Genomic DNA, 24,962 nt, shown 5'->3' with positions numbered 1-24,962 from the left:
CTTTGCGGTAGGGCTGTTTGTGTGAATGCCGGAGGACCGGGTGAGGCTGTAGGGGTGCGAGGAGGCCTCATGGGAGCTCCCCAATAATTCGGGGGTTCCTGGTGCCCAGTAAGAGCACAGCAAGCGGTGCCAGGGCGGCACAGTGATTGGTGCCGGAGCTGGCACTATGGGCGAGTGCCAGGGAGAGGCGCGACATTGTGGGGTGTTGTGACCCCGGCCCTGTAGGGGGGCAGTATTCTGCCCAGTGGGGTATATGACCCAGAAAAAGGGTCAGGAGCCAGGCACGGCTATAGGCCACCTGAGCCCCAAGCGCGGGAAGCGTGCGAGCTAGGCCCGAGAAGGCGGGTCTGGGGGCCAGGTAAGGCTAAGGCCGCCTGAGCCCCAACCACAGGAAGCCCCGAGTGGGGGCGAGAAGCGCGGGCAGCACGGCATAGGCCCCAGGGAGGGCGAGAAGCGCGGGCAGCGCGGCACAGGGCCCAGGGAGGGCAGGCATATGGGAACAGGAAGCCTGGGCGAGCGTGTGGTAAGAGTCCAGGAGAGAGGCTGACACGCGAGAACAAGCCCGACAGGCAGGTTAAAATAAGAGACTCCAGGGTGAGCGACTAGCACCCTACTGACACTAAGTCCTGGAGAAGGGCGAGTGCGCGGTAGAAGTCCCGGAGAGGGGCAGGCATGCGAGAGTAAGCCTGGAGAAGGGCGGACGTGCTGCTAGGGGCCTGATTGATAGGAGCTCGACAGTTGAGCACTCGACTAGAGGCCCGGAAAGGGCGAGAGGGTGGACAGAAGCCTGGGAGGGGTGAGTATATTGGGCGCGCGTACGGAGAAACCCCCATGGTAGGGGGGTGTTAGAGGGATCACGGCTGCCCCTGCGCCCCGCCCTGTGACAGTTGGGTAGCTACTGGTTCACACATTTTCCATCATCTCACAGTTAGTAGTCCTGCAGTGAAATATCTACCGTGGTTCCATCGCATCAGGATTCATACGTAGACATACCAGTTTTGAGGGTTCTTTTGTTTTTTTGGCTTGGAGCTAGTCACTGTGACATTCTTTCATTGGACATTGTTCGGGGGAAATGACATTACAAAAGGTTTTGAAAAAATATACTGTGGTCAAGCTAGAAGTGTTTCATTTGGAGGCTCACAAAGCTATAATGAGCAAAGCAATCACTATAATAACAAAAGAGAGTTCGTCAATGGTGAGCACGTGTTGGTCATCAACACCTTGGTAAGGAGTCAGAGTTAAATTTTTATCTTTACTAGAAATAATTCAGAAAAACACTTTATTTATGTGGTGAAGTCCTGGCTCCACTGGAATAGAAGAGACTTCTGCCCCGATACACAATTCTGGCTCCATTAAAAATATATATGTGGATTTTCAGACCTAAGTAATTGTGTTTGTCACCTCCTGAAAATTTTGCCTGGTGATGCCAATATTGGTGTATAGCCAGTGGGTTAGTAGAGCATGTTTTTAGAAAGAAATCCAATTTGAAAGAAAAGAACTTTAAAATGCTACATCATTGCAAAGGAGTTGTTGTGGAAACTGTTAAGATCTCTCTTTGGGTACTAGTCTAATTTTGGGTTTGTACATGAAGTTTCCATTGTGATCAAGAGGAGATGCACATGCAATTGGCTCCCCCTATGGGCAGATTCAGATCTGTGGTGATGGGGATGCAGCCACATTCCTTTGGGAGGTGTGGCCATGTGCAGTGAAGAAAGCTCATTGTATGTGTACCACACTGTCACCAGTATGTGGCTGCAGCCCCTCCCTGTGATCCTGGATGCTAGTGAACTCAGAGTTTGCTGGCATATCACCAGGGCTGCTTCTGGGAACTCTGTATATGTTGTGAGCTGTATGAGATGACTGGATAGTTGCAGGGTCTGGCCAGTCTCCCTGCATTCAAGCAGCTCTGGAGCCTGCTGCTGTTTGCTTTTCTTCTCTGTCCTCACACCTCACAACAAATTTAAGCAGCAAGGGAAAGGAGGAGAGGGGACAAGGAGCAGTGGCATACAGCTGCATCAAAGCAGAAGCTGAGCATTGCTGCTGGCTGCTCTTCCCTTCCTTTTGCATGCTGCATTCAAGGTGTGGGGGAGCAAACTACTCCAGAGCTGCTTGAAAGCAGGGACTCTGGGCAGACCAACTAGCAAAATTATGGAACCTACAAGACATATGGAGCTCCACTGGTATTCCAGTGAATTTCAAGAGCTCACTGCACATGTGGTGCACAGGCAAAGGGGCTTGCTATGGTGCCAGCATACCCACTCTGAATCCACCCTTCCTTCCACCCTCTAATATGAATATGGCTGCTAACATGGTACTGACATGTAGATTGCTTAAAATCTGTGTGTAGATAAGAGTACTGATAACTTCTTGTTACTTTTCTTTCTTGGTGTCCATCCTGAAGCCTCAAGAGCAACCTTTAAGAAAATTTGTACTTTGATTATACACATGTACTCTTTTAAGTACTTTTCTATAATTTTTAAGACCATTTCTATACAAGAGGATTCAGAGATGCTACTTCTCTCTTGAAGGTGCCCCAGTGATGCATGCTTGATTTTTATTTTGAGTTGCTAATTTACCTACCACATATCAGATCACAAGCAAGCTATTGAAGACCTTATTTCTTTGTTATATGTCACTGTGAAAAAGTGGTAAATAAACTTTCTTGAGTACTTAATACTCAGCTAAGTGGCAACAGTTTTTTGAATTTTTGCACTTGATAAATTTAGTGTTGAGGAACTGATGCAAGAAGGCCCAACCTGTCCTTAAATCTACCTGTGGAGCTGCTGGCCATGGATCAGATGGTTCTGATTTAAAGAATGGTGGAGCAGGTGTTGGTAGGATAAATAGTACCTCCCCAGCATTCCTTGTGTCTATCATCTCTAATGAAGTGCTGTGAGTGTGTGCCAAAGTTTATCCCAGTATTTGCACTATTGTCTTATTTTCCTTTAAAAGTAGTACTATTTCAGTTTGAATACCACTTCTTTGGGACCTAATGATACAGATACTATCATTCACAAGATATGTGGCTGAAATATAAAATTTATTGTAAGTTGTTTTTTTCCCCACATCATTTATTCCAGGTAGTGAATACTCTTATTTCCAGAGCCTGTTTTAGATGTAGTCTTTTAAACAGATTTTATTTCTAATCTGAGGAATAAGTCAATCAATTCTAAACCAAACCATAAATCAAACCCATCTCTGTTTAAATACAGTGCTTGTCATTTTCATAGTTAAACAATAGTGTACTCTTCAACCTAATTTGTAGTCTGCATGGGAACTATATTGTAACAGTAACTGTAGGTTTAACATTTGTCTACTATAAAATCTCAAAGAATAGTTTGAGTAAAAACTCTGATGTTAGATGGCATCTTCTCTCAAATAGCTAGGAAGCAGAATGCATAGCCTGTCTCTGGACACCTTATGCAAATTGCTCATTACTCCCTACTCCTATATAGTGTTCTAATAGATCAAAGCATCTACCCCTGACCTATAAGAAATCATCTTCCTGTGCTTTCTCTAAAATGTCCATGGAAATCTGCTGTATGAAGGGGGAACAACTTTTAAGTTCCAGCTTTCTTAATCATTGAACACATGCAAAATTAAGTTCTGAGTAAGTAGCATAATATACTAAGACTGAAGGTGGAGTACCAACTTATTAAAGGACAACCTGTTTACACCAGAAAGATATTGAGCCATATTCTGTATCTATACCAATGTCCTACAGGGGGTGCAGATCAAGTTGATTTCAAGAGTTTTATTTAAGATTTGTATATTTTACTTGAGTGCAGAAAAAATATTCAGAAATACTCACTTACATTGTCTCCATCTTATCTGATACTAATAAAATAATTGGGTATAATAAAAATAACAAGCCAAATCTAGAAGGCTAGTGTTTCAGCAAAAATACAGGAACACAATTTTACAGAGTGTGCTGCAGGTTTGGGTAGTCATAGACCCTACTTTTGTCAATGGCAGTGTTGATATAATTGTGTTGTCGCAATCCACAAGTTAATAGTTGTTTTGAAAACGTTTGAACTTTTGCATGATATTTGCAGGGTACCATCTGTGGGGTTGGTGGTATGGCACCATATTCACCTGAAGTTGTTTTAAATAATAAAAGCTGAGGCTTTGTCAAAAAATTATTGGTAGTTAATGTCTTCGGGTCCAACATGCAGGAAAACACAGGATTGCCAGGATTTGCACAGGGAGGCAGTGAAGCAGCCTTGGCTTTCTCTGTTTCAGAACTTGATGATAGCTTCTCAGCAGAAGTCATTTTCTTTTCCTAATTAAGAGATGATTTTAATGAGTTTCATTTCTGTATAAACACAGAACCAAATATTTCTGATTTATTATAGGACACTATTAAACAATCACAGATAATATTTGATATGTCACAATACACTTAAGAATATTATTTTACTTTGGGAAGAAAATATGCTTCTACAAGAGAACATTAGAATTTATTTACTTAGTGCACTGAATCCAGTTTCTGTGGAATTATCGCTATTTAATATTTTGAAATATTTAATATTCTATTTAAAAAGCCATGAATAAGTAAGGTTATTCCAGAGAGTATCATAGCAAAAAGAGGGTTATGCAGCATGTATCACCCCATGCTTATATTCTGACTCATTCTTTGACTTTGGTAAATATGTAAGACCTTTTCCTAGTGTATTTGATTTTGCGGTAACTGCTATGCATAGATGTCTACCAAAAACTTGTTAGCATTAGCCTTCTTGGTGGCCACAGCAGTGTATTATGGGTTCAGTAAAGTAATGCAAAGTTTCACTTGGGGGGGGGGGGGGGGTTGCTACCAGTCTAAACATGATTGTTAATTATGTATGTGGGAAAAGGGGGTGGGGCACAGTTTTGCAAAGCTCTGACCTGAAGTTTTAAACTTGCTAGTAAGTGTCTTGACTCCAGCAAAGTATTTTAAATTAAACTAGGAGACTTTACTTCCTGAACTAGATTCTTATTCCATGAACTGGAAAGGGTAGAGGAGAGCTTACTTCATGTTTGTTTCTCTGGAGACTTTTCTGCTAACACAATAGGGGGAGAGAGTAACATTTTTTTTCAAAAGAAATTTTAGAGTGAGTGGAGGATTGCAAACACCTTCTAAAATCCTGGAATTTTTAAAAATGTCATACCTTTCTTATTTTGTTTTGACATAATTTGACTAGCAAACACTCCATTCTAGTGTTACGAGCATGCCATACAATCAAGTAATCACAGTTCATTAATACTAACTAGTAGTAGCTTAGGAGATGGTGGCTGCTGTCCTAGGCACCTGTTAGCTTTAATTGCAGCATTTAATAAACTTTAATTATTTCTAGAATTCATGTATTTTCCCTTCTCAAATAAGAAGAAAATTGAAGAGGATAGGTTTAGTTATTGAACTCTGAAATGACTCTCTTCCTTTGAGAGAGAAGTTTAAGATGGAAGCTAAACTTTTCTATGTTGTTATAATAAGTCCATAGTAAGCTGGCCAATAAGCTTTTTATTAGGCATCTAGGAGACAGATACTGTAGATTAGGGGTGTCAAACCTTCGGCCATGCTGTCTGGCCCTTACGGCTTGTAGAGGGGCTGGGAATTCAGAGGTAAGATCATGGCCAAACTCTGGGGTACACAGCCCTGCTGGAGATGCATGTGAGGACTGTGATAACTCCCACAGCTAGCATCGTGTCTGAATACATCCTGCTATGAGTCCTGCAGCTCAGATCTGGGCCATGGAGCAGGTGAGCTTGACACCTGCTGTAGATCCTTTTTATGGGAAGAAATATATTTCTATACAAGAAAATTAAAGGGAACTATGTTTAGCTAGTGGACTAGATCCGGAGTTCCAGTTTTGGATCAAGTTCAGAGCATGACAACTGCTGGAGGTACTAGTCCTTAAATGGGGTGTTTTAAAGCAAGATTACATTTGGCTGTCATTGGTGGAAGTTTAAAGACGAGGACATATTTGGGCCGGGGGTAGGGGGAGTGTGTGGTGGGGAGAATTACTTCGCAGCATGGGGATTTCCTGGGGTCAGGGAAACCTACACCAAAATAAAGTGGGGTGGTACATGTGGCAACAGCACGCACTACTCGGAACCAGAGCGTAGCTGGCCAAAGCCACACTCCAGCTGCTGGCCAGGTTTCCTGCCTCAGCTGCAGCCCTGGAAACCCACAAAACCTCAGGGAAGGCTGCTGGGACCAGCACAGTTGCTGGGCCTAGCCTTCCCTACCGCAGCTGGGGTAACCTGCTGTGTGTCAGAGTGTGCATGGCATGGGCATTCCCTGGGGATAAGTAGCAGCGGCACAAGGTGCGCTGCTGCTACTCTTTTCTGTGGAAGCAAACGTCTGTGCTTGTCTGTTTGCACCCAATGCATTGCTAAAACATCCAGCTTCATTAAAACAGTCTAAGTCAGCAGAGAAGTCATTAGAGTACATGGCCAAAACTGTGTGGTCTGGAAGAATGACCATAAAGTTGAGAGCCGGGACATGAAATGCTGGCTCTACTTTTGGCTTGTGATGTAGCTCAAGTCAGCTTCTTTGGCTAACTTTTGACTGCTGCTTCATCTGCAAGAAAAGGATGTTAATATTACCCAATTAGTTCACAGTGCTGTTGCAAATATTAGGCCTTTTCTACACTCCCAAGTAGCTCTTTTTCTGCCATCTATAAATGGATTGGTGCTTATCCCTAAGTATAGACACAGAAAAAATGAAGTTAGCATATTGCTTTATTAGCGCAGCCAACAGCCTGCAGGGCCTATAATGCTAGTGCTAACTGTTGTTGTTATTAATGTTGTTTTGTCTTTTTTTTTATTACTACGTTGGGGCTAATTCTTGGTATAGACAAAGCCTTCATTTCTATGCAGTGCTTTGAATATGTCAAACACTATATATAGAAGTGTTCAATTATGGACCTAAGAGGTCACCTTTACTTCACAACATTGTTCACCATCAGTTTTTATGAAAAGTTCATTGGGAAAACAGCACTAAGATTATTGTTTTAAAAAACTGATACTTATGACAACCGAATAACTCTAGAGGAGAAAGCATTGCTGAAATGTTTAAAGCCCAAACATTTCTTATAATATTTATATAAGTAAGTCCAAAAAGGATATTTTTTTCTCCCTACGTATATGTGTGTTTTAAGGACTCATTGATCTTTTCTATTTGTATAATCTAGGGAGGCTATTTGTATAGTTCTAGGGAGTCTAAATAAAGCTGATATCAAGAAGAGTTCTAATAGATGATTTAGTAACTTTAAAAAATGAGCTATATGCTCTTTGTCATTTCCATTATTTGAACTATAAAAATGGGTCTCTTGACAACATATTTTTTAAATATTTTGTCTAACTGCTCAAGGGTGGCAGAGAGAATATCTGACTTTCCACTGAAAGGTTTAATTTCTGGTGTTCTAGTCCCCAACATCAATATGTATATTTGAAAGGGTGGGGGGAGTGACAAAGCCCCACTACTCTTACAAAACAAACCACTTCACTGCACACACTTCTGTCTGTGGGAAGAGGGTGAGAAAATAGGCATCATGTGATAGGCATTAGTTTTATCACTTAAAATGCAACTGGAAGGTACTCAAATGCTCTCTATATGCAATTGGCAATAAGCCCATAATAAAAACTTATGAAGACTTTTGTTCATAGTTTTGAATACCAACCTAATGACTTCTAGGTGTGCACTAATGTCCTGGTTTCAGATTGTCACTTAGTAACCTTAAAAAAACACCAAACAAAAGCTTTTAAGGCAAAATAAAAAAGGATGGATTTAAGTGGGATCCTGTAACTTAAAAACTGAAACCACATTATTAGCTGTTACTTGTAAAATGATTAATACTTAATTCACTTTCAATATCCCATTTACTTATCACTATTCTTGTTCCTTTTAGCATTTTTTTCAAATCAGCCAATAAACTACAGTGAAATTTGTAGTTTATGTGGCCACCTTCACTGTCAAATTCTCAGAGCTGCACTGGATGTTTAAGAATACTTGTTCTTCAATAATGAGTCTATCTGAATCTGATTGCTGTTTGGCTAAAAGATTCTGCAGTTGCACACCATCTCAGGCTGTGCGCGCCCCACATGCCCTCTTGCCTATTGTGAAGGTATAAAGTGTGGAATAGTCCCATTTTCCTCCTAATTCTCTAGTAATGAGTCAGATCCTCAGTGTTAATTTGTTGTTGTAGTTACTGATTAGGGTAGCTGTCAGCTTTTGGTGTTAGCTTGCTAGCTACCACAAACTTGTTTTGCATTGGTGCCAAGACCTGAGTCCAATGGTGCAGTTAAAATCTCCAGGCTTTACAACCTGTCCTGTTTACAAGACTGCTATGCCTGCTAGTGAGGCATGTCCTAAATGTTTGTTTTGCTGAGGGGGCTCCCATGTCCCCTCTCACTGTTTTATCATTTAATTCCTTTTTGAAGCACTCGGGGATTGTGATAGCTATTAAAACTGTTCAGTGCTGCTCTGATGAATCTGACACAGGTTATTCCTTTGTAGTAATTTCCTTCTTTGAAGCTGGTTTCCTCAAGTGCTCTGGCAACAAGAAAGAGTCCATTTGCTGGGAGAGAAGATCTGCTGGCTCCCAGAGACTCATGTTCTAAGGTGGGCACTGAGTCCTGTTGTCCAACCCACTTTTAGATAGTTACTGCAGGAGTGGGTAATTATTTTGGCCAAAGGGCCACTTAAGGAGTTTTAGTAAGCTGTTGTGGGCTGGCCCACCCCCTCTCCCCAAAACAGCTCACTAAAATGCCAAAGCGGCTCTGCCCCAAGCTCAGCTGGGCAGATGTGATGGGCCTGTAGCTGTGGGTGGGCAGAGAGTGGCATCCAGGACTGGGATGGGTAGGTGTGGCCAGGATGGGGATTGCTCAGCAGTGATGGTGTGGGGCTGGGGCAGAGCCATGGTCTGCTCCTTCATGCCCCTGCGATGGGTGCTGCCAGTTCCATGGGCAGGGGTATGCGGGGAGTGGATTGTGGCTCTGCCTCAGGCGCCAGCCCTGTTGCTGTCGCTGCCCGATGATCCCAGGTTCTCCATGAAAACTGGCCAGGACCTGCATAGGCAGGGGGTGTGTGGCTGGGTACATGGGATAGGGCTGAGGGCAGGTGAGGAGCAGCATCCAGGCACCAGGTGGGCTGGGACTGCAAGATGGTGACAGTGTGGGGCTGGGGCTTGGGGCAGACCTGTGATCTGCTCCTGGCATACCCCTGTGCTGCAGCTGGGGCTGCCCCCTCCCCTCCCCTCCCTGCTGGGGTTGAGAGACTCCCATGGGTTGAACAAAATCCCCTGGTGGTTGGATTTAGCCAGTGGATGTATTTTGCCCACCCCTGAGTTAGTGGCTACTGCTGCCAAAGTTGAAGGCTGCTCCAGCCGGTACTGGCCACTTATTCTGCCCCTTGCCCTGTCACGTGTCTGATAGCGGGACTGCTGTCAGTACTGAACTGCCAGTGGCACCCAAGGTAAAGGACATGAAGCTGTTTCTCCGTCTAGTCACTGGCACAAGGGCGATGTCTCGCACACGGGGCTCGGCCCAGTTCTGTACCTCAGGGTTTCTATTCGCTCTGCTCCTCAGCTGCTCTTCCTCCTCGAGGCAGCTTCCGCTTTGCGGACCGTCCTCTTTTTCCATGCGAAGAAAAGGCCCTTTCCGAAGCACCAGTCTTCCCTGCGCTGCCCTAGCTTTGCCCTTGGCTGCTCGGTCTCGCCTCACAGAGCGACTCGCACCGTGGTATCGGAGCCGCCCGATCTTGGCACCGTGGTATCGGGGCCGCCCGATCCTGGTCCCGGGCGGCCCCGCCCGGCGCTCGGCGTTGCCATGGTGGCGGCGGTGGCCGCGGGAGCCGGTAACGGTCCTTTGTTGCCGCCCCCCGCTGCTCGCCGGGACCTGTAGTCTGCCGCGGGCGCGGGCGGCGGCGGGGCGCGGGCACCGGACTACGCGGGCCAGGGTGCTTCGGGCACGGGGCCGGAATGCGCAGGCGCCGCCGCTTGCTTGTTGTTTTGTGAAGGCGTCACAAGTCGCCCGCGCCGGCGGACTGCGCCGGGCCCTTCGCCCAGGTACCGCCGCTCGGCCCGGGGCGGGCGCAGGGGTTCCCTCGGCCTCGCTGCGGGGGCGGAGGCGGTGATGAGGGGGCGGGGGTCTGGCTCTGGCTCTGCCCCGCGCCCTCGCTGGCGGGCCGTGTCAGCGGGCGCCGGGCGGCTCAGTGCTCGAGGCCGGGGCCGGCTGGTCTGGTCTGGTCCGGTCCGGTCCGGGCTGTCCCGTGTGCGGAGCGCTCGGCCGAGATGCGGGGGGCGGCCTGGAGGGAGAGAGGCCGCTTTCCTAGCGTGGCCGGCAGCGGGTGAGGGACGGGCGTCGTCGGTCACCTGCCTGTTGCCTCAGCCGCTCTGGCCCCGCGCCGCTTGATCCGCCGTCCCGCCGCCGGCCTCGGGGGAGGGGAAGGATCAGTACTCCCAGAACACAAAGCCTGGCGCCGATGCTGCTGGGCTGTGGGTGATTGGCGGTAGCGAACCAGCCCTGTGTATTCATGTGGTGCCTTGGGTTTGGATCCCCGGAACATAGCAGCCCAACAAAACCCCCCAAAACAGTAGAGCCGGTGAAGTGGGAGGAATCTCTCCAGAGAACCTGATCCGAGAAAGCAGGAAATAATTGACATTTGCAATTCAAAACCTAGGAATGTCTGCACCGTGGTAACTGTGATTGCATTTGGACTCTCTTTTTGCATAACAGGAGTAGCATGATTGTAAAAGAGAACCCTTATGTCCTAATTAAAATAACTGTACAGGAATATTATAAATAAATCCCTTCATAGTCATTGCTTAGTAGCTGATTTTTTTTCTCTGTTAATGTTCATTCAGGTGCTTTTGCTCTAACAGATCTTGTTTTATGATGGAAGAACGTTGGCGTTTTGTTTAGCCTGGGATTTGTGCGCTCTTGGAGGTTGGTATTTCCCATGGCTCAGTGCCAGAATTTTGCTAAACTAGATGTGGAATCATATACCTAATAAATAATATAATATACTTGTGCCTAAAAATCGGTTCTATATACACATAATAATATAAAACTAATAAAGTCCATATGCATTAGTAGCTAAAATCTTTATGGAAGTGTTCTTATTGTATATATTGGTAAGAGAGTAAACGCCTCTAAAAAGAAGTCTTCCATTAAGAAAATACATATTTCAGAAAATTAATTTTTTGATCTGCATAACTGAATATACCCAAGGTTAAGATTAGAAAAATGTTAAAAAAAAATAAAATGTTCTAATTTTATTTAGTTTTCCCTTGCTTAGCTTAGATTTAAAAAAAATGTTTAACATCCTGATTTTCAGGTATAAGTACAATGCTTGAACTGCAATTTTAATGGGTGTATATTGTGGGTAGATAAGAATTTGTTGCAAAGCAGTGGTAAGTGTTCTTTGGACATGTCCTGTTTTGTAGAAGGAAAGCATGTAAGGTGCAACTTTTCCTTTACAAATTATGGTGTTAAAAATGTCATCTTCTAATTCTAAATTACACTTCTCCACTTCTCCAGGTCTTTTTCTTTCAGTACCAGAGTTATTTATTACGCCTTTTGGATTCCACTCTAACTCGCACATGTCTGAAAGAATTCCTAATTATATTTTGCCTGTAGAATTTTCTGATGATGATGCTTGAACAGAAAACCCCCCAAGTTTGAATCTAAAAACCCAGTTAGATCTGTGGGCCCGTTTTTTAAATTTTTTTTTTAGAAACAAACTTGCAAAATGAACTATATTTATCCAGAAACAACACAAAAAAATGAATATAGAACCAACACTGAACCATGGACTATGGCATTTAAGTTTCCCTTTCAGAGTAGAACTTGATCTGAAGCTAACAGGTGGGGGGAGTGGAATGATGAAATCAGAAGATTCTGTGCTGTGAGATCATAACCTTAGTTGGAGGCATTAGAAATATAATAGGGGAAAAAAAGGAGTGAAATCATCTTCTGGTCCAGTGAAGAACCATCAGTGACATCTTTTTTTTTTTTTGAATGGCAGTTTAGATCTGAGCCCTAATTTAGAACCCAAACATTCCAAATGCATGTTAGATTTTTTTCATGTTTGATTTCTTAGGAAGTTGGTTTTAAACTATTGATTGAGTTTCTTTCCCTCTCTAAGGTTGGTTGCCCCAACCTTTTGAGTTTTCTCTTATTTAGGATCGCAGGAAGGTAGGGCTGCAATAGACCTCATGAGCTCATCTAGTCCATCCCCCTGCCTAAGGCAGGAGCATTGCTGACTAAACTGTCCCAGTTAAGTGTCTGTCTTATCTACTCTTGAAAATGTCCATCTTCTCTAGGTAGCCTGTTCCAGTGTTTGATGACCCTCATAGAAAGTTCTTTGTAATCTCCAATCTAAATTTCCTCTGCTGCAGCTTGAGTCCGTTGCTTCTAGTCCTGTTTTCTATGGCAACAGAGAACAGTTTATCTCAATGATTGGTTTTCTGTGTACAGTACCCCATTTAATTTTGTTTTGGATTTCATACTATTAGAGGAGCTGCATGTAGAGTGAGGTGCAGAATTATCTTGACTATAACTGTGTTCTATAGAGTTCCCTCCTCAGTTGTACAATATAGAGGCATCTGCTAATAACATTATAGCTTCTGGTGTTGTGGATGAATCAAACTATTTTTAATTGTGTTCTTTCAGTATAAAGTAAACAAGACCCTGGCAGTAGCTAAACTAATTTTTACTTAATAGTAAAAAATAAGCTGTAAGCTGTAATTACTATTCAATAGCTAAAAACCAGAGATGTTGGTTTTTGGGAAAATTTTGAATTGGAAATTTTTCCAATGCTTTAAATAGAACGTGATCTGATTTTAGCATGTTTATTTAACTTATATTTAGTAAACAAAACTGAAAAAGTACCCAGTGTTGATTTTCTATCCCAATATTTGAACTAAAATATTTGATTAGGAAAATAAATTAAATACAGCACACTTAATGTGGTTTAAATGTTATATTCAAACAAATGCAAAGCTTTATGTGGAAAGAAATTATTTTTAATGGGATATTTGTAAAAATGTAAAGACAATATACAATAGCATGTACTTTCTTTACATGTCATTTTTAGTTTTTTTTTCCTTAAATTTAAATTTAAACAAAGGCACTGAAAACTGTTGACACACTAGTTTTAGCACAACCAAAGAACTGTGCATGATGTGCCATGCTTTGGCTTTGATTTGATCTGCACAGCCAATTAGGTAAATTCATAACTTGATTTTTGGTTTGGATTATTATGTGAGTGTATTTACCTTCCTGTTTACAAATCAATAAAGCATATATGTACTCTCTCTCACAGTTCCTAGGGATAATCACCTGAAAAACATTAATTGCAACTTTGAGACTGCCAGGCTTGCCTTATATTGTGTTATTACTAAAGAATTTTATGAAACAGTGAATTTTGAGAAATGAAGAAGTAAAGCACTGGAAAATTTTCCGCCCCACATCTCTGCTAAAAAAACAATTAAATAAACTTCCTTTCAAGATAACCAGCAACTTTCCAGCATAAGCAACAGAATGTTTAAAAAGAGTGGTGCTTAAGCTTCTGTCCTCATGAGCTAGATGAGTGACATGGATGGTCCACCGGCCAGATCCAGCGTTGGTCAGCCTGTGAGTGTGCTGGTCTGACCCTTCTACTCCCAGATCTGGTGATGTTACTGGCCCAACCCCACACTCCCAACTCTAGCTGCAGAGCAGCCTGTGCACTGGCATCTGGCCATGTGCTAGCCCAGCTCTGTGCTTCAAGTTGCAGCCATGTGGTGGCCTAACCTCACATGCCAAGAACTGGCTGCACACCAGCTCAGCCCCATATGCTTGGATCCAATGGCAGAATGATCCCACTCACCAGTGCTATTTAGTACACAGAGCCATGTCATGTAGCCTCGAGGATCCCTACAGGAATAATAATTTGGTAAGCGGTAATTAATACTGCCACTGCTTCCCTGCCATCAACTTTCTAGACCCAGGGGAAGATACATTGGCAGGATGACACATCTTTGGAGGTTGATCACCCCCACTTAAAAAGAATTAAAGCACCATAAGCTTTGTTATGGTCAAGAAAAAGCTAATGTGAATGGAAATTAAGGAGTCTTCATAAATATATCTTCATGTTAACCTTGGTGTTCTGGCAGGTTACTGTTACAGAGGAATAAAGTTACAGGAGAGATCCCATGACCCAAGGTATCAACACCATCAGAATTAAGAGACACTGAACTCAGTGAGAACATGCCTGTTTATTTTAGTGGCTTTGGAGAAGGCTTTCTTTTGTAAGAGTCTTCTCTGTATCATTTGTCCTATATTTGTCATAGAGGCCCAGCCATGGACCAAAACGAAACTGTGTTAAGACTGACCAAGCATAGAACAAAAAGACAGTTGCTTCCCCAAAGAGTATATAATATGTTTATAAGGCAGTGTTTCTCAACCAAGTTTCAGAGCACCCTAGGGTGCCTTGAAATCTTTTTAAGGGTGCCTCAGGGTGCTAGTGCCATGCAGTGTTAGCACTTTTAGGTGTGCAGACATAATACACAAGATAAACCCAGAGATTTCAAATGGGAGTCCACAGTATTAAAACTATTCTGTCTTGTAGGCATCCTGAGTTCTTTGCAACAGAAGACTTGCTCTATTATTTTTCTGTAATCAAAGAAACAAGTCAAAATTAAGAGTTAGTATTTTCTGGGGGGTGCCTTGAGTCTAAAAAGGTTAAGAACCAGTGGTAAAATGGAAGAGGAAATGGGTGGATACAGATGGGGAAGTGCAAGAACACAGTTTGAATGGTTATAAGCTTGGGTACATCTTCATTTTTATGGCTGAAGAAAAAGATGGTGCAATGATTGCACAAGATGGTGGAAGCCTAGACAAGAATTTTAGCTAGGTGGGTAGATGGGGAAAGTCATATTTTTAGGTCAGTGTGACTGACCTGCAGCACATGTGCTGCATGTGGCATGGGCAGCCTGTGTGTAGATTTGAGGAGGGGATAGGCCATACAGTGGCAGATACAGCAGAAAACAGAGTATTAAATCAGCAGGGATCCTGATTTTCCCTGATTTAAAAAAATTGCAAATTCTCTGATTAAAACCCCCCAAATCCACAATTTAAAATGAAAGGCCCCTCACTCCCTCCCACAGCCCCCCTTGGCCCTGTTGGTGCCCCTTGCCCCCTGACCCACAGCCCTGCTGGAGGTGGCCCCCAGATGCCACAGCTATGGGGCTAGGGACTCAGGTCTGCTGCCCCCAGCAGGAGGCAGCAGCAGCTGCAGCAGAGTGCGTGCACTGCCAGGGGTGCAGGGGAGACGTGCCCCCCAGATCTTTGCGTGGGGTGGGTGTGGGCTGCCTGCTGCAGGCTCGGCCTCCTGCCCTCCCTCAGGGTTGTGCAGCCTAGCGAGTGCGACCTGGTGCTGTGCGGCAGAGTGGGGCCACATAGGGATCTCCTTGCTGCTGCAAGCTCCGTGCTTCCTTGGCGATGCGTCCACTTGGCACAACCCCACGCTGCTGCCCCCACTGTAGTTGTGTGGACAGGAGATGTATTGAGTGTGGAGCTCACAGCGGCAATGAGTTGCCCTGCTTTGCCGTGCATCCCTGGGTCTCACCCACCAGGGTGCAGAGGCTTCAGGAGAGGGCAGCAGGGTGGGAGTCCAAGCCTGCAGTGGGCAGCCTGTGCCTGCCCCTGCTCACAGATCTGATGGGCATGGGTCCCCTCTGCCCCCGGGAGTGTGTGCAGTGGCAGGGAGCTGGCTTTGCCCTCTCAGACCTGCTACCCACAGCCTTGTCCCACTCCCTGCCAGGGCCCTGCAGCCTGCATTATGGCCCTGGGCCCCAGCCCCATGCACCACTCGGCTGGACAGCAGCCCCAGCCCTGCTCAACTTCCTCCCTGTGGGGGCCTCAATTCCCACCTCTTCCTCCCCCGCTTACTTTCAGGAGCTGTTATCCAAACTGCCTGGTGGCCATGTGCATGTGTATGTTCGCACACGCATGTGCCCCCCTGCCACTCCCTCCCAGCCCCTTGCAGAGAACTCTTTGCAAAACTACAAAATCTGCGGGTTTCTCTGGTAAAATGACACATCTATGCTTTTGTCTAGTAAAGGGTTAAATGAGTGGTTTTTCTCCTTTTTTCATGGGAAATGGAAAACCCAGATCCCTGCAGATCAGACAAGGAGCGTAGGGCAGGAAACAAAGCAGAGCATCAAATTGGGCAGGGGAAAGGGTTTGGAGTGGCACTTTGGGAGGGCGCAGGGCTAATTTGTGGCATATCTGTCAAAAAAGTTGCTCCCCTCCCCCAACTGTGTTAGAATAATTCTCTGTAGGTTTTTCTCTAAGACTTAAATAGCTTGGATATGAAAAATTGATGACATCCAGGTTATTGTGCCACCACATGACAGGCAGGACGATGGTAGTATTCACAGTGTTTTAAGAAAGAAGGCAGCAGCAATGATATTGGGAGGGTAAAGTTTACTATCTGTGATTGCAGTGTTTACCATGGATTTCCTATCTGGATATAACCCCTCAATGCCACTGCAATGTAAATGTTAAATAATAATAATAGATTTCATATTAACTGGCTGTGATGAATAAAAGCCTGGACTACTAGACAGGTTTCCTACATGTCCATAGGTTTGAATTGCTAAAATATATAATGTAAACTGTTGGTTTGACACCACAAGAGGACTGATTAGGTTGAGAATAAGCTGGTGTATGATGTGAAATTTTTCAGCTCATTTTTTGAAATTTACTAAATGTTTCCATTTTAAGCCCTTTTGTATCAAAAAGGACCCACTTGTAGGTGTGATAGATGGCCATCTGCCTGCTTCGGCTCAAGACCTCTAGTTTTATACAGACTGTATTTACTTGAATCCAGGACAAGGTTTTTCTCCTTAATGAATGTGGTGGGCAGCCTCATTTTAGGTTCTAGTACTCTGGTTTGGCCCTTGGCTGTGGGCTGAAGCTGGAGCTGAGCCACTGCATGCCCAGGCCAGAATAGATCATTTGGCAGGTGAGGAGGGAGCATGGCTGGAGGGAGGATGAGGTAGACTGCAGGCTTTGTAGAAGGGAACCTGCAGCCTGTCGTCGTCCCGTCCCCCCCCCCCGGCTCCATGCCTTGCCCCTGTGCCTGCCCCCTCCAGCTTTACCTTCTGTTCTAGCTCTAGTCTCTCTGGTCCCAACCAGCTCTGCTGGGAGCTGCTGCCACTTTTCCCTAGGTGGGCTGGGGCCACTCTGCTGCAGACTGCCTTGGAGGAGCTGAGTTGTAGCAGAAAGTAAGGGGGGAGGTGGGCAGAGAGTGGGAGAGGGCAGGAAGTGGGGGAGGCAGGCTGTAGTGGGGGCAAAGGGTGAGTGACAGGCTATAGGGGGAGCAGAGGGTTGGGGAGGCAGGGAGCTGTGTGAGGTAGACAGGCACAGGGACAAGGGGTGGGAGGCAGGCACAAACAGGGACAGGGTACAAGCTTGTGGGGTACATGGGTGGGGGACAAGAGGTGAAGGAACAGGTGGTAGGGGGATGAATTTAAGACAGCCTTCTACTAATTAGATTATATACATGGCAAATTATAACAAACACATTCATAATTTTCCATGTATAGAATCTAGTTTTTGAGGTGGTGTCTTAAAAATTCGAAGTAGTCTTGGATTTGGGTAGGTATGGTAAATACTTTTATAATGTATATTTCTCTTTAAAACACTTATTTTAAGAATAATAGTCATAAAGTTTGACTGATCTATTAGTAGGTTATTTTGTTTGGTTTGCTTAACATATGGCAAGAGATGATCTGAGCAGGGTGTGGGACCCAGGGCCAATCAACCTGTGCAGGCCCCTGTCCCCGGACGCAAGGAAACTAGCGGCAGGTTTGGCAGCAGGGGATAGGGAATGCAGAGAGGGGTGGGGGGGTGAATGTGAAGCTGGCGGCAGTGCGGAGTCACTGCGCCACTCTGCCTGGCCCCCCAAAGCGAGGGGTCTGGGGCAGTTGTCCTGATTCACGCCTCCCCCCCCCCCAGGACAGCCCTGCATATGGCTCTTTCTTCCAACTTACTGTGCTGTTATAGCATGCTGTTTGTTAGTAAATAATTAAGATGTTGAACAGTACTGGACCTAGGACAGACTCCTGGAGAACCCCACTTGATACTGCCTCCCAACTAGACATTTGAGGACTGCTCACTGAATACAGTGACCCAACCAATTATCTATCCAGCTTATAGTATTTTGCCTAGTATATTTTTCCTTAGCTTGTTAGTGAAAATATTATGGGAGACAATGTCAAAAGTCTTGCTGAAGTCAAGGTATACTAGGTCTGCTCATCTCCCCTCATCCACAGAGCCTCTCACTTTATCATAAAAGGATAAGTTTGGTCAGGCATGACTTGCTGTAAGTGCATTCATTTTGACTGCTCGTGATCACCTTCTAGGTGCTTCACGATAGATTATTTGAGGACCTACTCCAGGTATGGAGGTCAGGCTGACTGATGTGTACTTCCCCAGATCCTCCTCCTTTCCTTTCTTAAAGATGGGCACTTTATTTGCCTTTTTCCAGTCTTATAGGACCTCACCCAACTTCCACGAGTTCTCAAAAAGGATAGCCAATGGCTCTGAAATTACTTCGGCCAATTCTGTCAGCACCTTTGGGTCCATCCCATATGGTCTTATCGACTTGAAAACATCTTGCTTCTCTGCCCAGTCCCCAACCTGTTCTGTTATTACTCTAGCCCATTTGTCTCCCATCTCTGCTGCCATCTTCATTTGTCATCTGGTAGCTGCCTCTGTTTGTGAAAACAAAAAAGAATTAAACAGTTCAGATTTCTCTGCATTGAATGTTACTAGATTTTGTATTCTGTAAGGGACTTATGGAATCTCTGGTTATCTTCTTAGTTTTGACATACGTATAGAATCTGTGTCACTTGCCAGCTGCATCTGAAATTGTGTGTTGGCCTTCCTGATTTTTTCTTCATGCATGTGGCATACTCTTTTGCTCTTCCCTGGTACTGTGACCAAGTTTCCATTTTTTTTATAGGATTCTTTTTTTACATTTCAACTCTTTGAAGAGACCACTGTGTAGCCAGGCTTATCTCCTGTTGTAATTTCCATTGTTCTGTCACATCAGGGTAATTAGCTCCTGTGCCTTTAAGAGAGTCTCTTTAAATACAGCCAGCTCTCCTGGACTTCTTTTCTCTTTAGAGTTACCTCCCAAGGGATCCTGCCCACCAGGCCCACCTGAGTTTGGTAAAGTCTGCTTTCTGAAGTCCAGTGTCCTTAATCTGGTACTCTCCTTCCTATTTCCCCTTAGTATCTTAAAATCTATCACTTCATGGTCACTGTCACCCTTATTACCTTTTACCTTCATATTCTTAGCCAGTTCTTCCCTGTTTGTGAGCAGTAAATCAAAAAGAGCTTCCACCTTCCCTGGCCTCTCTATCATCTGAATCAGAAAGTTATTCCCAGCACACTCAAGGAACTTGCTGGACTGCTTGTACACTGTGTTTTTCTCCCAGCAGATGTCCTGATAATTAGTGCCCCATGAGAACCAAGTCCTATGATTTGGAAGCTTCTGTCACTTGTTTAAAGGAAGCCTTGTCCACTATTCACTGGATTAACTATTCTTGATAAGATTTCAGCAGGATTTTTGAGCATCTTCCCTAGATAAAAAAGATGTGTAGCTGAGAAAACCAAATTTATTGCAGAAGGGAAAACGCTGTCCACAGTCTTAATAGTAAAAGACCATCATCCTGAGTATTTATTTAATTTCTTAAGAATAATTTTTTTGGTATTGAATACTAAAGAGCAATATGAAGTACAAAGAGCAAATTCGATTTGCTCTTTTTTATTTAAAAAATAGAGCCGTGTAAAGTCTTGTATAAATAGTCTATAACAACAAAGTTTTGAGTTTAATTTGTATACATTTTTATTTGGTTTTAGAAAAGAGCAAAGCTATATTTCTTGCATGCTAACAAAGTTTACCGTTATTTGCAGATACTTTGAAAATGTCTGAAAATTCCAGTGACAGTGATTCATCTTGTGGCTGGACTGTCATCAATCATGAGGTACTGTTTCACAAATAATATTAAAGGATTACTGTTAACTTAAATCATTTTATGTTGCTGTATCTCTCCCTTTCCCTTTTGTTGTTAGTACATTTCTGATTTGGGTGGATCTTTCAGACAGCAACACAGAAGAGAATAACCCTTTTAAAAAAAGGAAAATGTAATTAAACTACAAAAAAATTACAGTTGAACTTGGAGGCTGGTTACAGTATCTTGTGTAGGTTTTAACACTTTTTAAATGGTTAGACTACATATAGGTTTCCTTTTAAGATATTGACAGCATTTGGTCTTTTTTTCCTCCATTCTATCTTTCCACAAAACAGACATTGTGTTTTTTGTTCTGTTGTTGCCAGCATCGTCTCTTTCTCTTCACCACCCTTCCCCCCGTTTTGGGCTCCTTTCTGTCCTCCCAAAAATATTAATGCAGGTGACCAGATGCAGATGTTCTTTCAGGTTATATGCTTTCACCATCATATATTTGAGCATACCTGCTGATCTATTCTCAATCCTGGAGCTTCTCTTTCTCTTTTTCTATGTAGAGTCATGGCAAGAGGTCAGAGATTATTGGTAAAAGCCTCAGATTTCCAAGGGCTTAACCAGCTTTTCCTCTTGCCAGTCAGGCTTCTACACCTTAGCCACTGATGGCATTCAAGGGTGAGTGCTAGTGCATCAGGGGTCTAAGTGTTTTGTCTGACTCTGATCAGAGTGTGTACAGATGTGGCGATAAAAACTCCACTGGTTTCTGGTACTTTTGCAATACCCCTCCCATTCTTGCCACTTTTGGAAGACACCTTTTGAAAAGCAGAAGGAAAGTAGTATAAAAGGGAATAAGAACTGTGCTACAAGGTCAGTGAGTCCTTCAGAGAATGGACTATGAGAAGAGAGTTGCATAGATCAGTGCAACAGCATAAACAGATTAAATGGAATATGTCCCAGGAAAGATTTATCTTAGCTGCTCCACTCTCTGTTGTACTAGATAGCAGTCCTGAATAATAAAGTGTACCCGAGCTCAGATTTATTCTAACCACAGTGTTGAAATAGACCAATAAAAATTAAAATAAAAAAATGTATAATTTTAAAATGAAATAAGATATGGATAGAGGAGAAATATATCACACTTTCTTCATATTCATTCATGGCTCAAAATTCTGTTTCTTCCCACCGAGAAACTGGAGAAAATGTACCAGCTGTGGAGCTGCAGTACTTGTACTAGCTCTGTAAAAGCTAACGGGGGAGCTTTGTCTTGAATATAAACCTCAAGCAGGCACTTCCATTCTTTTTCATTTCACAACAAGTTTTTTTCCTCTGTGTTCATTATTGTTTTCAGTACAAGGCTATTTTCCCCACTTAAGACCTTGCATGCCTCTCCCCTGTTTTTTTATGAGAGGGATTCTGGCTGATAAGCTTGACGTGAAATCAGCATAAGCCTTTGGTTTACTTTTCCCTACCTGTGGCACTGATTTGTGTTGAGAAGAAAAGCTATAGAAAGGTAGGAGGAGAAATCTGCTCTAGTTAAATTTGGCTATAAAAATCTCCCTCTAGCTTTGGCGTCCCTCAAACTACAGGCAGACCAGTAGTGTTCCACCAAGGTTTGCCTAGAAATTGCCTTGGGTAATAGCAAAAAGGATGTAAGATTGAAGAATGGAGTGGCGGGCCAAGTTTCCCTAATCTGACATGATGCAGGAACCCAAACTTTTCTCTTGGGAGGTGATAGATTCTCCTTGCCTCTGGCAGGACCAAAGGAAGGTGTGGGTTCTCCAACAAGTGAAAAGTTTTATACATCAAATACCTTTGATTTCAACTTGGAGAGGAAATGTGGGGACAATTGCCAGATTTTTATTAGTACTGTGGGGTGATTCATGATTTTCTGGTATAAAGTGCTGAAAGAGCCTTCCTAAAAGCATAGTATATTTCTCAGTAGAAGCAACACTTTTAGAGAAAAAGAAAACAGTAAATAATCTACAAATCTATCTGTCTTACCTAAATACTTACTTCAGTCTGATGGTAAATCTCCAGTGAATTCCTCTGTATCTTTTTGTTTTTCTGAATTACTACTGCTTGTCTCTTGAAGATGATTCTTGTCCTGTGCTTGGCAGGTCAAACCAGCGCTGAAAGCCAGAGTCCCCAGAGCAGAAGTTCTGGCATTGTGTCTTGTGTCAGGTGCTAAACGGCTATGTAGAAGTATTTCTTCTTTCCTGCTTGTATGCCAGACAGCCCTCCATTGACTTAACTCACTATATTAATACAGTAAACATCAATATCCAGGTCAATGTACTACATTCCTAAATTACTGTAGGACGATTACAAATCCTTCATAATCCCAAACCTAGGACTATTGCATAGGCCGGTTAAGACAAATGTTGATGGCTGCTGTGTGCTTGGGAATGAAGTGTGGTCAAGATATCAGGATTTGGACTGGCCATGCATCAATTCTGTGGGAGTCAAGCTGGATCTTAGTAAGAAGCTATGCTGGGTTTTCACTAAGGGCAAATATTGTTGGAACTCAAGCAAATACAATTACAGAGGTAAAATGGCCCCTAGGGGGACAGGGAGGTGCTAACCTGAGGTGAGAGGATACCTTTTTAAATGGAAGTGGGGAAGAGTGCCTGTCAGTCTAGGCATATAACCAGTAGATGCTTCCACTTACTGATGAAGGAAATGCTTTGTCTGCATTTGAGCTCAAGTTGCTGTAGGTTTACCCTGTTAAGGCAGAGTAGTACGGTATGGAAAAATGTTTAGCTGGACTAAAGACAACATATGAAGGGAAACTTCATAAGCCATAGAAAATTTACACTGCATAGTGAAAGGTCTGTAGGTTTCAGAACATTTCAGACTAGCAGATCTGTGATCCTCTGTTTTTGTTGCAACAAGAACTGGAAAGAAAGGGGGAAACACAAAGCTGGGATTAACTAAGTTAAATCAGTGGGAAAGATGAAGGATGGTTTCCAGTGAATTGCATTTTCATTACTGAAGTACTAATAGGAAAGGAAGTATTAGCAATTATGAAATACAAAGTTTCAAAGAAGACAGCCATATAAATGGATAGCCCCTTCCTGTGGGCAAGAGTCCTGGAACTGTTAAGGAGTGGCAGGAATTTCACCTCCCTTCTAGCCCTTCCCCCATCCACTTTGCTGATCAGTAGAGCAGGTGGAGCGGGGTAGGCACATGGTAGGGTGAGGATTAGAGTAAGAATTCTTGCCGCTGTTGCAAGAGCCCTGGCAAGAGCTGGCCGTCTGACAGCACTGCTGGGGGTGGCAGAGAGGAGAGCTGCCAGCTGGTCACTGATAGTTTGTTTCCTTCCCTGGCAGGGGAGAGGTAGGCTGTCAATGACTGGGCTTCTCTGATGGTGGAGAGACTCAATGAACAGCTCTTTATTGTCCCCAAGATGGAGAGCTTACCTTTTAAGGTGACTTTGTACTTCTCCAGGAAGGGGGCTGAAACACCCATGTGCCCCTCTTCTTGCCATGTTTTCCAGTGCCGTAGATTTCCCTGAAAATGGCTGAAATTGAGAGTCTGTCCATAGCTTGTGTTACTTAATGTTACAGCGTAGTTAAACTATGCAGTGGGAATGCTGTTCACAGGTTCATTCCCTTTTATTTAAAGGAAAGTAGATGCCTTCTAGGAGTGCTTCTTTGTAAGAAGGCAGTTGCTATTGGCTTGTATCATCATAGTGCTTGTTGACATAAGTGATAACAAAACACATAAGTGGTATGTATTTTCATTCAGGTTTTAATAAATGATTTTTGTTTCTAGTTGTGGCATATTTTTAGAAACTATTGAGATGAAAACATGTAGTCAGTAGAAAGGATAAAAACCACAAAGTGGTTTCACTTAATTGTGAAACTATCTTAAATATGCAAATAACCTAATAACTTTATAACTGAAGACTAATTCTTTATTGAAAAATATTTTAGTGTGAACTATTTGGGGTTTCTGATATTCCTGAAGTTTCTGGTTGACATAAGCACCCTCTTTAAAAACAAAATAAAACCTGTTTTCTTAGCTGGTGGAGTGGGGCAGAGGGGAAACTGATCTTTTGCTCTAATCTCACACCTGTTGCTGCAGAAGTAGTGAACTCTGTTTACAGAAACAGTTGGAGTTGGTCTTGATCCAAGGTGAGTTAGTATTTTTCCCTTGGTCACTGTGGTTAAATATTTTTCTAACAAGCTTGCATGTATTTCCTCTTGGACTTTTTCAGGAATGTTGCTTTATGAATATTCATTATCCAAGCAATATTATTAGTCATTGCAGTGTTGGCAACTGTATCGCTAAGGTTCTGTGCTCTGCAGATTCCTGGTTCTGTACATTTTCTGTCTCAGTTTAGTTTTGACGCTGTCCCAGACTTGTTAATTTAGGATAGGGTATAAAAGCTATACTGTAGTCTAGTACAATTACTTCTGTATTATATATTTTTTGTTACGCTGGTGTCAGGAATGTCTTTTGCTTTCTTAGTGACGCTCCTGTTGGCACCCAGGCAGCAAGGAGGAGGAAGCAGCCTGAATTTAATTCAGAGTAGTGAGGAACTGCAATTATAAGAGAGGCAGGAATAGATGCAGGAACAAGAAGGCTCAAGAATATTGGAATAGCTATAATATAGAAAAGAAGGGCAAGGAATGTTGGTGGGGAATATAGGCAGTAATGGATGGATGCAAGGACTTTAGCCCCCTGTAGCCACCCCTCCCAGTGCCGCCACCTGCCTGTAGAGGCGCAGCACGGCACGGCACTCTCGGCTTGAGCTGGCCCAGCCCTGTGCATGTGCGCAACTGCATGGACGCATCTGGGCAGCAACTCCCTGCCAGTCAGTGCAATAGATGCTGGTGGGGAGCAAGATGCAGCCATGGACAGGTTGTATGTGTGGGGGGGAGCTGCCTCATAGTGATTGAGAGTGGGGGGTCTTGTTGGGGGAGCGTGTGTCTGTGTGCATGTATGAGCATCTCT

General features: G+C 43.7%; 2 protein-coding genes across 10 annotated transcripts in view; one reads left to right on the top strand and one right to left on the bottom strand.

The window, feature by feature from the left end:
* Positions 1 to 3,003: 3,003 nt before the first annotated feature.
* On the bottom strand, positions 3,004 to 9,667 carry PIERCE2 (piercer of microtubule wall 2). 2 transcript variants are annotated; one of them, XM_090029507.1, is made up of 3 exons: positions 9,538 to 9,667; positions 7,662 to 7,716; positions 3,004 to 4,282 (listed from the first exon to the last, which is right to left on the bottom strand). In XM_090029507.1, exon 3 carries the CDS (start codon positions 4,271 to 4,273, stop codon positions 3,920 to 3,922), a length of 354 nt encoding a protein of 117 aa, XP_089885633.1. In that variant the 5' UTR covers positions 4,274 to 4,282; positions 7,662 to 7,716; positions 9,538 to 9,667; the 3' UTR covers positions 3,004 to 3,919. The 2 variants fall into 2 exon arrangements, with proteins under 2 accessions (XP_089885633.1, XP_089885632.1); XM_090029506.1 differs by lacking the exon at positions 7,662 to 7,716.
* A 241-nt stretch (positions 9,668 to 9,908) lies between these two features.
* Positions 9,909 to 24,962, top strand: part of CCPG1 (cell cycle progression 1) — a 59,924-nt gene continuing 44,870 nt past the window's right edge. For 7 of the 8 annotated variants that reach the window (XM_090029499.1, XM_090029497.1, XM_090029502.1 and 4 more), the window contains exons 1-3: positions 9,909 to 10,046; positions 10,845 to 10,926; positions 19,954 to 20,024. In XM_090029499.1, the coding sequence (XP_089885625.1) occupies positions 19,965 to 20,024 (60 nt within the window). In that variant the 5' untranslated portion in view covers positions 9,909 to 10,046; positions 10,845 to 10,926; positions 19,954 to 19,964. The remainder of the gene's footprint in view (positions 10,047 to 10,844; positions 10,927 to 19,953; positions 20,025 to 24,962) is intronic. The other variant, XM_090029496.1, reaches the window with a different exon arrangement.

The sequence above is a fragment of the Crocodylus siamensis genome, chromosome 15 (assembly GCF_052110815.1).
Source record: "Crocodylus siamensis isolate JL-2025a chromosome 15, ASM5211081v1, whole genome shotgun sequence".
Taxonomy (NCBI): Eukaryota; Metazoa; Chordata; order Crocodylia; family Crocodylidae; genus Crocodylus; species Crocodylus siamensis.
The sequence above is the reverse complement of the archived record's forward strand: the minus strand, read 5'-3'. Positions and strand labels throughout refer to the sequence as shown.

Bases quoted from the DNA above. Each gene is read 5' to 3' on its own strand.
- PIERCE2 (XM_090029506.1), bottom strand. From the start codon at position 9,621: ATGGAAAAAGAGGACGGTCCGCAAAGCGGAAGCTGCCTCGAGGAGGAA. The intron at 4,283-9,537 runs GTACAGAACTGG...TCTCTTAATTAG, and splicing joins GAGCGAATAGAAACCCTGAG to GAAAAGAAAATGACTTCTGC.